The 13,829-nt window shown below is 52.2% G+C and overlaps 1 protein-coding gene across 1 annotated transcript in view; it reads right to left on the reverse strand.

The window, feature by feature from the left end:
- Nucleotides 1–8,445: 8,445 nt before the first annotated feature.
- EDN3 (endothelin 3) overlaps nucleotides 8,446–13,829 on the reverse strand; it is a 17,682-nt gene continuing 12,298 nt past the window's right edge. The window contains exon 3 of the mRNA XM_081832256.1: nucleotides 8,446–12,780. Coding sequence (XP_081688382.1) covers nucleotides 12,699–12,780 — 82 coding nt within the window. The 3' untranslated portion in view covers nucleotides 8,446–12,698. The remainder of the gene's footprint in view (nucleotides 12,781–13,829) is intronic.

Consider the following 13,829-nt stretch of genomic DNA (forward strand, 5'->3'; position numbering starts at 1 on the left):
GTGGGAAAGAACAAATGGCTGGTTTTTTTTAAGCCATCCAATTTTGAGATGGTCTGCTACAAAGCAACGGCTATCTGCCCAGGACGAACAAAACCGTCCAGCATGCCGCCTTTTCTCTCAAGACCCATCATCGGAACGTAGGCAATACTGGACCCATGTTGGTAGGGAACCCTACAGAAAGCCAGGGCTGTGGCTCCGGAACCTTCCAAGGGGCTATCTGAGGGTTGAAAAAATTGTCTGTTGGCTCCGAAATACAAACAAACAAAAACTTACAAAATAAAATGACAAATACTTCGTTAAGTGCCTTCAAAACTAGCATTATGTCAACTAGTCAACCGTAACCCTACTCTATTAATACGTAATCACGCGAGTGATGTAAAATTTAACACAACCAAGCCAAATGAAGGATTTCTTCTTAATAAACTCCAACCTTTTTTAAAAATCATAAGAAAATTCAAATTATCTCTTCCACTTTGACTGAGCCACATTCCACATCAGTTTCTAAAGAAAAATAATTACGCTCTCAGAAACTCACAGCCCCGCAGAGTGGCCTGGCCCGGGATAGGCGTGCACTCCGTGTGTTGTGTCACCCGAGGCCTCTGAGACCACAGTGGCCCGGCCTGTGGGGGCCTGCAAACGGCTCGGGAGAGCATCCCCACGTTCGGGTGGGCACGGCGAGGCCTGGCAAGGCTGGGCTTCCCTCAGGGTGCAGGTAGCCCTGGCCTGAGTCGAGACAGGCCACTGTGGTGACTCACTGGAGCAGTGGAGGGGCCCCACCCTTGACAGGCTTCTGTTCTGTCCTGTCCCGAAGAGCGGACCCTGTTCCCCTTTGCTCCCACAGTGCCCCCTTGTCACCGAACCCCTGGGCCAGTAACGGTCTGTGTGCTTGCTTGTCCAGTAGCCTGCAAGACCATCAAGGCAAGGACCCTGTGGTGCTCATTCTGTCTTCATTTACTGGACGAATGTTCGCGGAATGCGCCCAAGGGCTAAGTGCTTGGCTAAGTACTAAGTAGGTATTTACTCCACCCTCATGAGGGAGGCAAAGGGAGGAACGAGCACTAAGCAAAAATGACAAAGTTATGTGCAAGACAAGCTATTTACGAATTAACTGTGAGGTCTCCAACCTTGACCTTCGCCTCTGCCTCTGGCTTCTCGTTCTACCCGCTCTGAGGAGGAACCCACGTAGGCCAGCTCCCTAGGGCCTTTGGGAGGCAGAAGCGGGGACAGGGGCTGAGGACAAGTGGGCCTTGGGGAAGGCTTGGCTCATGGGAGGTGTAGAGGGAGAAGGGGCCTGGTAAATAGTAGGTTCTTAGGAAATGGGGGTGTTTGCTTGTTTGTTTGTTTTAATGCTTCATATTTATATAAACCAAGAGAAAAGGAAAACCCCCTTAGAACTTATCCTACCCCGTTTCTAAGCCAGGGTCACATTTAAAATGCCTGAGCCAGCATTAGTTACCGAATTAACTCTGGAGAAGATTCCATGCAATTCTAATGTATAGTGGTGTTTCCCGATCTCTAACCTATAGCTGTAATTAGGGCTCCTTGATCCCAAGGCTAGTCAATTAATTAGTAGGAAAAGGGTTCTCCCGGTTCTTGATCTAAGCACCTAAGTGCATGAATACTTAAGATATCACAGGTTCAACTTTGAAACTCTGGATGCTCTGCCCCTGGGTACGACGGGGATATGGCTGTGGGCAAAGTTTTCCCGGGCATCCCATAGTGAGTTTCCCACTCATTGGCCTCAAACGTGTAGCTGTGTTGCAACATGGGAGGCAGCCTCATCTAACACCCTTCTTAAAGGAACGCAGATTTTCCCTTCGAATTATCTCTTTCCCCTACTTACAACACTAGGCTGTTGCTTGGGCCATGGGCCATGAAGAGAAATAAAGATGTCATGGGACCTTCTCCAGTGACAAATGCTGGAGAGATGCGTGCTTGGAAAGAAGTCTCTGAACAAGCCTGTCAAGATGCATTTCATATTGGCGGGCTGGAAACTGATGAAAAGCATGGTTTCACTTGGAAGAAGCACTTAATTCACTTAATTCAAGACAGGCATGATGTCTTAATCAACAGCCTTGGACAACTAGGCACCTGAATATGCCCTTGTGGGTTTTACTGCCTGTCACCCATTTTCCCTACTTCTGGGAAGACCATCCAAACTTCCTTCGGTCCAAGAGCCTTGTAAGTCTCGGAGCCCAGGCCCATCCTGGGCTGTATCGTCCTGGCCCGGTGATTGGTTGCGGGGTGGAGACGTGACCCCGGTTGGCCCAATCACAACGGAGCCAGGATTTGGTGCAGGAGCCACCAGACACAGAGCTCTCCCTTTTCCCTTGGACTTGAGGCAATAAGAGCTGGTGATTACTGGATTCTGGTTGCTAAGTTAGAAGAGGGTACCCACATTAGAATTCTTACCCCATTACGTGAGCTTCCGGAACTGGAGGGGTTAAAGGGAAAGGAAAATGTATGGTTGCATGAAATCCATGCATGAAGTACAGCCAGTCCTCGCAAGAAGCATCACCAAGAACCGGGCTCTGTGCTGATATGCTCTCCCAGGAGCGTAGCTTCCCTACTCCTCTGTCTCTAGAGCCCACCTTTCTTCAGCACTCTATGTAGAAGGCAGAAGAGGGAGCCTCTTTCTGAGGTCCTTCACCCCCGACATCTGACCACCTCCCTCATGCCATTGCACTTCTGAGCTCCTGGCGGACGGCTTGTTCAGTGCCCAGCCCTGGTCCAATCAGATATGGCAGAGCTGTGGGGTCATGTGGCATCAACTGTGCCACAGAAGGTCTAATCTGGGGGTGGGGTTAAGTTTTTACAGACACCCCCAAAATGCCTGGCATGCATGGATACAGACCTCATGTTTTGCATTCTCAATGAGGAAAAGATTCTCATCTTGGTGAAAAGATGCAAGAGCTATTTTTATGAGATGGGGGGGGGGCTAGCACTTCTGCAAATGGCTCTGTCCTCAACCACCAATTAGCCCACGTGGAAAGAAGTAGCTCCAACAGTAAGGATAAGGGGACAGACATAGTCTGTTGTTAATGGTTCCCACTGCGCTTCCCAATGTTCTCAAAATTCCAGAAAGGAGTCAGTCACCTCCAGGAACATGATGAGGCAGGGGAGAGTTGTCAAAAACCCCCAACAGCTCCCACTGCCTTCCATTCCAGACCTCATCCCACTTGCTGTTTCCCTAATGTCCCAACTCCTAAACCCCCTTGATCTCGCTTCTCCCCAACAGCATTTTCCACTCTAGTCCCCACCTTGTCCCTGAAGAAGCTGTGTCCTTCCTACCTCCTCATTGGCTGTGTCACTTTGGGGGAAATGACTTCTCCTTTCTGAGCCTCGGGTAGACTACTTATCCGGAGGTGGGGATGATAATGATAGATTCCTCAAACATGAGAACATCTACGAAAACCACAGAAGCATGTACTCCTTCACACAGCAGTCTCCCTTCCAGGAGGGGTGAGTGCAGGGGAGCTGTGGCCTTATTTACTGGGGTGACCTTTGTCATGACAAAATACTGAAAGTGATCCAAGTGTCCATCAATGGGTACCTGTTGAATAGAGCATGGTAAACTCATCTCCTAGATATATTAAGCCAAAAAGCAAGGTCAAAAAAAGTACAGGTTTATGGTATAATAGGAAATTAATATTTGGACTTTGTCCCCAGTTTCTGGCATAGAGCTCCTAAAACTTTCAAAATTGACTCTTTTTTGTATGTTCATGAGATGGCTCATCGGGGAGGGGTAGACTTCTTCAGGATGGGGGCCCAAGGGCCAGAAAGACCAAGCCAGGGTAAAAGGGCTGGAATTCTCAGGGGCACCCCACGACCTCCGAGGGGAGAGGGGCTGGAGACTGAGTTCCATCACTTGTGGTCAGTGATTTAATCAATTGTGCCTACATAAGGAACCCGCAATAAAACCTAAAAGCTTCTGGGTTGGTGAATATTTTGATGTGTTGGGAAGGCATTGGGCTCAGAAAGGTCATGAAAGCTCCATGTGGCTCTGCCACCCACTTCCCCCTACAACCCACCCTCCACATTCCGTCCGTTTGGCTGTTCCTGAGTTGTATCCTTTATAATAAAATCTATAACAGGAACAGAAGAGCTTTCCTGAGTCCTGTGAGTCACTGTAATGAATTATGGAACCTGATGGGGGGCAAGGGTTGTGTGAACCCTCAAATTTGTAGTCAGCTGGGCAGAAGCGTGGGTCACCAGGGGACCCCATGTGCACTGGTGTCTGAAGAGGGGGCACCTGGAGGATCTGAAGCTCACTCTGGGTGGGTAGCGTCAGAACGGAATTGGATTGTCGGACACCCAGCTGGTGTCACAGAATTGGAGAATTGGGGTAGAAAAATGACGCATATTTGGTGTCAGGAAAAAAATCCACACATTTGGTGTAAAAAGTGGAATCAGAAAAAAAAAAATCACACAGTGTCGAACACTAACTTTTGCGGAAGGAAGCAGAGAAGAGCAAGACCACGTGCTTGTACTTGCCCATATCCTCACAATGAAACAGTGGCAGGTAGACCAGAAAGTAGGAAATGTGATTACCTACAACAGGGTGGGCAGGAGCAGGGGTAGGGCAATTTTGGGGGTAGTTTTAATTTTTGAATCATGGAAGAGTATCACTTATTAAATGCTTTAATTTTAAAAAATCTTCATAAAATTATTATGAGCCTTACGTCCTCACTGTGTCCTGCCACTAACTAATCATCTACTAGGACGAGTGAGCACTTTGCACGGAGCTGAGGGCTAGTTACCAGTACAGGACCATGGGCTCATGACCTCTCTGGGCCTCAGTTTTCTGGATAATCTGTAAGATGAGGACAATGACAGTACCTATATGGTGGAATGATCTTGAAGATTTACAAAGGTGACACATGGGTGAACAAACGGGAGAACTTAGCATGCATTTGGGCTCCTCGTGGCCCTTTGCACGAGCAGAGTCCCCTAGAAACATCTGTGGACCGGCTGGTAGTCAGCTTTATGGGAAGACTTGCTCCCTGGATAACCTAAAATAGTCTAATGATAGGTCTGGAATTTCAATACTAAACTCAGACTCAAGGTAAGAAAGAAAAAAAATGGGGCGCCTGGGTGGCTCAGTTAGTGAAGCCTCCAACTCTTGGTTTCAGCTCAGGTCATGATCTCAGGGTCGTGGGATCGAGCCCCACGTTGGGCTCTGCACTGGGTGTGGAGCCTGCTTAGGATTCCTTCTCTCCCTCTGCCCCTCCCTGCTCACTCGTGCTCTCTCTCTCAAATCAGGAAGGAGGGAAGGAAGGAAGGGAGGGAGGGAAGGAAGGAAGGAAGGAAGAGAGGAAAGGAGGGAGGGAGGGAGGAAGGAAACATATGATAGCAGGGAAGGGAGAAATGGGGAAAATACGTACTTTAGATGAAGTGCAATTAACAGGCCCTCCAGAAAAGGCAGAGCAGGGTGGAGTAGTGGTGTTAGGGGGAGAGCTTTAAAAGGAGGTTATGGGGGATGAGGATCCTCAGATGGGGGAGTCCTGCCAAGGAGTACTAATTGGTATAAACTGGAGAAAACAAAGATCCGCACCCAGACACTTGTTACTGAAACTGCAAGACATCAAGGATAAGAAAGTCCTAAAGGTCCCAGGGAGAAAAGAGGACTCAGCTGCGGTAGGATTGCCGGGGGTCTCAGAGAAACTTCTAGGCCGAGGTACTGACCTCAGGAGAGAATGAACATCCCCAAGGGGCGGAGGGGACACAGCTGTCCGCCTAGAATGCCACCCCTAGCCAAACTAGCGCCCACACACGCCAACACAAAGACATTTCCAGATGGACAGGGACACAGAAAATTCACGACTCACGAGCCGGCTGTTCGGGGCCTGGCCTGGGGCAGGCCGCCCGGGGAATCCAGCCCACTGCCGGGCTCTGCCCCCGGAGCTCTCCTGGGTCGTGGTCGCTCCCTCCCACGGGCGCCCGGCTGGATGCTGTCCCCTTGGCGGCCGGCAGCCCCCGAGGCCGAACCTGCACAGGCCCGGTCTGCAGATCGCCGCTCTCCGGGCCCCGTACTGACCCGCGAGTTCGCTCCTTCAGCACGTACCCCACGAATCCCACTGTGCACGGGCCAGACCCAGCACGCGGCGCCCCAGAAATGTCCCCTTCCCACCGGGCGGATGGGCAGCTCCCCTCTTTTCTGGGACTCGTGGGCTAGGGGTGTGTCTAAAACCCAAACAGGTGTTTGTCCCCCGGACGCTCCGCCGATGCAGACGGGGAGCGCGTGGCCCGCCCGTTTCAGGTGGGCAGAGATGATGGGGGAGGGGAGCAGAGCTGCCTTTGGCTCCTTGTGTCGTGACCCTGGTCCTAAGTCCTCCTTGCTCTCCCTTCCTGCCCACATCTGCTCTCCCCGCGCCGGGCCTGACCCACCTACAGCCGCAGCTCCTCGGCCTTCCCTGGGCGCCCCCGCCTCCACCCCTGGGCTTCTCCAAGACTCTGCTCAGCTGGGGCGCCCTTCCCCCGCGGCTTGGGGTGGCTCACTCTCACTCACCTCCTCCAGGAAGTCCTCCTTGCACCCCCAGCCTGGACCAACAGCCCTCCGCTTCGGGCTGCCTTACAACCATCAGCCGGGTGCCTTCTGTTGCAGGGCAGGCCCCGACCCCTCTGCCTCTTCCATTTATCACCTCACCTGTTGCCAGGTACTCAGTACATCATTCTGGAAGGCTGGAAGGATTAATGACGCACACCTGGAGGAAGCCCGGTTGCATTCATTCCTCCTGGCCCCTGACGGTGACTAATTCTTAAATTTCCCCGCGCTAAATACCACTCAGATCTCAACAGTGCTGAGCACTCCTGCCAGCAGAGAAAAAAGAAATCACATATCCGATGACTGAAGGACCCAAGTGGGTTTATAATGGCCTGAATAACAGGTAACTGATTTGCTCGAGCTTTGAGATACTTAAGAATTCCTATAAAAGAATTTGGGGATTTAGAGACTATGTATCTTCTGGGGCAGAGGGGAATCAACTATCCTGACAATTTCTAGAAATCAAATTCTATTACTTTGAGGAACAGTCTAAATTCAAAGATGTGCTTCCATGAGGAACTTTGAGTAAAAATAGGAGCTAGTGACTAGTTCGGGGCAAACTTGGAAGACCTGGAGACTGTGCCTCATGCCTGGTGTGAGTTTAGGATTAAAAAATTTTTTTACATAGATTGCTCCTTTCAGTTGTACCTCCAGATAAAGCAATGAGGTAGGCAGGCCGGTATTATCACACCCATTTTATAAACGAGGAAACTGAGGCCTGGCTTAAAGCTAGGCCCCTTGGTGATTAGGTGGGATCACTGGCCCTCCCACTGGGCTTCAGGGCCCACAACCTGGGGCAGGGAAACCCACGTCTGGCCGGGTGCTCTGCTGTCTCCATCCCGAAATTCTTACACGTTTGAACCAAGAGCCCGGCATTTGCTTTCCGCCCTGGGCCCCAGTGGTGGGCTCACCACTCCGTGGACTCCCCTTCCCTTCCTCCACCCCCATCCCAGGAGTGCCGGCACTCCCCCAGCCTCCACGGCTCCCAGCTCCTGGAGCTCCTCTCTTCCCCCCACCGCCCTGGGATGCAGCATCTCCCTGGGCTTGCGCACTGCGGGTCCGGCTAGGGCCTCCCCTGGACCCTAGCAGCCACTCCTACGCGGCCTCACATCCTGTAGGAAAAAATTCGTTACCAGTGCTCATCAAAGTCACAATTCTCTAAAATGAGTTTCATCAAAATGAGAGGCTCATGGGTTTTCTCGGATTGGATGTGATCAAACGCACTCAGAATCCTGGGTTTCCCTTTGCTCTTTAGCTGAGCCTCTGTCCACTTCCTTACCCCGGGGCAGTCTCCAATCCTTGATGCAAAAGAAAGCAAGAAAAAGGAGGTGGGAGGGAGGAGGGGAGGGGGAAGAAAATGAAGAAACCCAAGTCTGTTCTGACACTTCCAACCCCAGAGACGCCCTCGTTGTCCTAAAGGCTTAAAACCATTGCAGCGGATGGAGGAGATCAAATAAAATGTGGTCACCGGTGGCTGCTAATTCTCGAGAACTGTAAGCAGCAAAGCAAAATAAAACGACCGTCTAAAGGGCTGATAAGGTCAACCGCGGGTTGCTGGCCGTGATTGCCCTGTCCCCGGACTCCTGTCCCAGCACTGCCGTGGCCTGCAGGGAGCAAGCTCGGTGGCGCTACCAAGGTGAATGGGACAGTGCCAGGGGAAGGAGCCAAATCTCTCCCCAAATTTCTCTCTTCCGGACTGCCTTGAGTCGTTTATCTTCCTCGGATGGTCCCCAAATCCCGCTCCTTCCTTAAAATTCAAGCAGCCCCATGCTCGCCTCCCTCCGTAATTGACTTTGGATGGACTCTACTTCCTGGACTCTAACCCCCTCCCCGCTCTCCAGAGGTCCATGAAAAGTTGATGTGTAACCATGCATATAACAACAGCAAGACAAACCCACAAATCAGAGCAAACTTCTAGATTTTTTTATTATGCATTTGACAGTTAGTATTTTCTGAGTGTTAGCACAACGAATGAATTTCTCTCCAAGATACCTTCTTGCCACAGAGCCAAACAGTGCATATGCATTTTAAAAATGTGATTAAAGCTCTAAGGAATAGGAGTTTGGATTCAGAACACAATTTAAAATCTGTATATATATATATATATATATACAGTGGCTTTACTTTTAACAGATCCACACAAAGGAATTGAAGTAAAGAACAGTCTCACAATAAATAATCGCTTCTCTAAACTATACACAGTCGTAGCAAACCAGTCCCTTCTGTTTCCTCATGATAGATACTGACTTTTATACCTATAATAACTTATGAAACACTCATGGAGAACTTAACATTTGGTCAAGGCCAACGCTCTGTCACCCACCACCTTAAATTTCTCTACATGGCGACCTGGGCTTGCTTCGAACTCGGGTTCTCATCTCTCTGCCCGGCTGGGGGCCGGGGGTGGAGGGGGGAAGGGGTGGGGGGAGGGGGCCCGTCCCCATCGGTGGGTGACGTCGCCGCCGTATCACTTTGTCAGCTACGCACGGTAATCTTGGGCCGGCCGTAAAAGCACAGCTGAAACAGATCGTGAACTGCTGGGCATTACGACCCCCAGTGATTGCCAATTATATAGATAAATAGGAATTTACATAATTTACAAAGAGTTTTGCATTTGTGGCTTATTTTGAAGCCATTCCCCAAAGATCCACATTTATTCATGAAAGCAAATATTCGCCCCAAGAGCCCGGAGCTGCAGCTGGCCACCTTTGCGGTTCTCTCTGGGAACAAGGCCCGCGGCGGCCTGGCCGGACTATCTGCAGAGGGCACAGAAAGCCAGGCCCTGATGGAGAACAGACTCTCAGCCGCCTGCCCCGGGTTCAAAGCCCCCAGATACTCATTTACTCCTTTCCTGGCCACAAACATCACAAACAGCCCCCGTTTTTCTCTTTTTCTCTCTTTTTTAAGATACATTGTTTTGGTGGGTACCACGCACAGCTGAGAATTTCTGTCTACATCCGGATAAGCTTCAAAGTCCTCAACTCCCATACAGCTACGACCCGCACCCCAAATCGACACCCGGCGCCCTCCTAGCTCCCACACGTGCCTGCTCCGTGTCGGGACAGGAATGTCACATGCTGCCACCACCTTCGGCATCCGGTACAAGGGGACACGCGTTCACCTCTGCAGAGTCAGCTTGGAGCCCACGTGTTCTCCAGGAGAAGGCGAAAGCCAGCAAGTGGCTTTCCGACGCGCCCTACCGCTCCAAAAACGGTTTCCTGCACGAAACCCGAGCCGTGGGCGTCAGGCTCTGGGGCACATCTGGGATCATTTTACCCATTCGAGAAAGCGGGTCCTTTGGGCAGGGGCATTCTTGGGGTAGGGGTGTATTGTTAAGTGAGGACCCTCTGGGTGGGTTTTTCTCCCCCCAGGCAAAACGCATTCCTTGTCCTCTGAGAGGTGGGAATGTGAAGCAGGAAGGAGCAGGGACTGAGGGTCCCTGAAGCGGGGTGCCACGGGCCTGCTTTGGCAGGGTCTCCTGACACCGCAGAGCCTCAGGCAGAATGCGGGAGGGGGGTGCGCGGGGGGCTGCTGGGCAAGCATTTGATGCCAGAGACCTAAGGCCTGCTTGCCTGTCTGTCCTTGACTTCAGCCTACCTTGGAGAGAGGGGTGACAGAGAGAAGAGGTATGTGATGCAGCGGAGTTCTTACTGCCTGAAAAAGGTGACTTCTGCCCGCTCCCTCTCTAGCCCTGTTCCCTGCTTTGAACTGAACCTTCTTGCCCTGCGCATCCTGCCAATTTCAGAGCTTGCACCGGCCCGGGAAGGTGTGAATAAATCACACCAGCGGACGTGGCTGCTGGGAGCTGCCCCACAGCCTGGTCACATCTTCGATTATCACAAGCTCAGGACGGTGGCAAGCTTGCACTCTGAGTATGTGAATCTGGAAATTACTAACTTGAGTCTTGCAAGAAAGTAGCGACCGTGGCTTTTAAGAAAAGACTTTTCTGGGCGCCTGGGTGGCTCAGATGGTTGAGCGTCTGCCTTCAGCTCAGGTCATGATCCCAGGGTCCTGGGATCGAGTCCCGCATCGGGCTCCCTGCTCCTTGGGAGCCTGCTTCTCCCTCTGCCTCTCTCTCTCTCTCTGTCTCTCATGAATAAATAAATAAAATCTTTAAAAAAAAAAAAAAAGAAAAGAAAAGACTTTTCTTCCCGAGTAAAGCTTCCTACAGGAGCTTTACATGAACCGTAAAGGCCTGGAAGAACCACCTTTCCAGGCCCCAGGGGGGCACCTGCGCTACCTTCCTCATCTTCTGGGCCTTCAACAGAACAGGAACAGCGGCAACAGCAAAACCAACCTCACACTTTTTTCGTGCAGGGCTCTCTTGCTTTCCTTGAACATACCCAGCACATTCCTACCATAGGACCTTTGCACTTACTGTTCTCCCTGTCTGAAAGCTCTTCCCCTTCCTCATCCCCCTGGCTCACCCCTTGACTTCCTGCAGGTCTCTAAGCCAATGTCACCTGCTCGGGGAGACTACCCTGTCTCCACCCAATCCCAAACTGCAACCACCCCCAGCACTTCCCATCCCAACCCTGCCTTCCTATTCTCCTTCACACATCTCACTATTATTTCATGTACAGTGGTCCCCTCTTATCCGGGGCTTAAGTTACTCACAGTCAGCCACGGCCTGAAGGCAGATGTCCCTGATTCTGACACAGTGTCAGAAGGTCCCTAGTAGCCTCGCACTGCATCCCAGGCCTGCGTATCCAGCTCACTCATCTCTTCACACAGCATCTTAACACGTCACCTCCTCACAAGGAGGGGGCGAGTACAGCCCAAGAGATTTTGAGAGAGACAGAGAGACCACATTCACGTAACTTTTATTACAGGAGATTGTTATGCTTCCTCTAGTCTATTATGGGTTATTGTTGTCACTCTCTTCTGTGCCTAATTTATAAATCAAACTTTCCCAGAGGTGTGTACCTGGAGGAAAAAACATAGTACACACAAGGCTCGGTGGTGTCCGTGGTTCCAGGCGTCCAGTGAGGGCCTGGGAACGCAACCCCCCGGATAAGGGGGGAGACTGTGTCTGTTTGCTGCCTGCTTCCCCACGATTTAAGTTCCACAGAGACAGACCCTTTGCCTCGCTCCCTGCAGTCCCCCACTTCTAGAACAGTGCCCAGCGCGTCACAGGTGCACGACGTATCTTTGCTGAATGAATGCATGAGTGGATGAATAAATGATGCAAAGGATGGATGGTTTTAATCACATCCCGCCCTCGCTGAGAGGAGTGTGGGTTTGGGGCGAGAAGAGAGAAAAAGGAAAAAAGACGGAAAAGGCAAGGCAGGGACCAGCTGGGGCCTGGCTCGCACTCTCCTGGGGCCTCTCTCTGCCGCCTCGCCCGCCCCCTCCTCTCCGTTTGTATTAGGGATGCTGATGGATCTCTCTGGATGCCTAGAAGCCACTGCCACCAATCTGGAAAGCCTCCTGTATACTGAGCATGGTTTAATCTTCCCTTGATCAGTGCCTGTAGGAACCCAAGCCACCCGCAGGCTATTATTATGGACATAAATTACCATCCCATTGCAGATGTGTAGGCGAGCCATTAATAACAATTTCTGATTGATAGAATGACAAATAAACCCAGTGTGGCTGCAGGAAACCCTCAGAATCTCTCATACAAAAAAGACAAGCAGGTTAAAAAAAAAAAGAAAACCAATGGGGGGACATGGGGGGCATGCTGTCAAGCCAAGCTGCTATAATTCACCTCTGTCCAGAATCAGCTACTGAAAAAATGATTTTTTTTTTTTTTGGTAATGACCACATGTTGCTTCCGGAAAAAGTGACACCTTGTCCCAGGTAGATGAGCCAGGGGTGTCGGGGTGGGGGGAGGGTCGTCTCCGAGCAGCAGTGGCCAGCTAGCTGTGTCTGGGCCCAGCGAAATCCAGAGCCAGCTGTCACTGCTCTGAAGCTCCAGGGGATGCAAGGGGTCAACTCCGATGACAGAGAGCGGCTGGCCGGGGGCAGGGCAAGAACAGTGACGGTCCCCAGCTTCTGCCTGCTCTGTCCCCAGAGACAATCTACCAAAGGCCCGGTCCCCTGTGGATGCAGCACTCCGTGCGTGCTGGGGCTCCCACCGGCTGTCCTCTCGACCACAAGCCACCCTCACATGCTCCATGTCCCCAAGGGTGTGACGCCTGAGAAAGCACTTTCACCTCCTTGGACGCAGGCCTCCATTGGCACCGCTGGCTGGCTCTTCCTCTTTGTCGGGATTTTTTGCTGTCCTTGAATTCCTGTGGGGAGAGAGCTTATTTAATGACTCAACCTGTATTTCCCTGTGGCTGGTTTTTCAGGGTCAAATTAGGACTTTCTCTTCCTCACCAGTGGGCACATTAGTGCATTCCTCAGGGACCGCATCTTAGGCATGGTTTCCTAAGGTTGAGCACACGGTGGGTGGATTTCTACCAAAGCACAATGTCGACTCGCTCCTCAGTTATTCATCGGATGTTACAAAACCAAGAAGAAAACGAGGTTAGCACTGGGGTTTCCGACAGAGAATCCTGGGTCCCTGACCAGTAGGGCACCTGCCCACTGAGCGAATGCCAATGTGAACGGCCACCTGGGGTCAAACCTGGGGTCTGCTCATTTATTCAGGTCCACACAGACTCACAAACTTCTCTTTAGCAGCCAGAGTAGGCTACAAGGTCTCAAACTCAAGGGCCCCTGGGGTCCTCAAAGTAAGGTGATGGGTAATGCAGGTGAATGCATGCAGCATGGCTCCCCTGACGTGAGGGGCCCCCACGCGGTTCCAGCCTCTGCCGGCCAGGAGGGGATGTGGAGGCCCCGTGGGACCAGATGGTCCCATTTGCTGTTTTTGAAGAAGCTAAAAATACACATTTGGCAGGGGTGGGTAATTCTTCAATTTTTAAATGTTGGCAACTTATGCAGATTTTGGCAAAGTGTTGGGCAGTCCAGAACTGTGTCTGGAGACCAGACACGGCCGCAGCCACGTTGCGGGTTCTGTTCCGAAAGGCAGCAAGGGGGCTGGATCCCCCCTCCTGGAGCCGAGGCGGCACACGTGCTCCCCAGAGCCAAGCCCTTCCCGCGCCCCGCCGCGCCCCCCGACCTCGCCGCGCCCCCACCCCCGCCGCCCCGCCCCGCCATGCGCCCCCCCGCCCGGCGCCACACCCGGCCCCACCCTGCGCCCCGCCACGCACCCACCCCCGCCCCGCGCCACGCCCCGCCCCGCCCCGAGCCCCCCGCCCGGCGCCCCTCCGCCCCGGCCCCCGCCCCGCGCCCCACCCCGGCGCCCTGCCACGCCATGCCATGCCCCGCACCCCAC

Source organism: Leptonychotes weddellii, chromosome 10 (genome assembly GCF_054177405.1).
Source record: "Leptonychotes weddellii isolate Sample4059 chromosome 10, ASM5417740v2, whole genome shotgun sequence".
Taxonomy (NCBI): domain Eukaryota; kingdom Metazoa; phylum Chordata; class Mammalia; order Carnivora; family Phocidae; genus Leptonychotes; species Leptonychotes weddellii.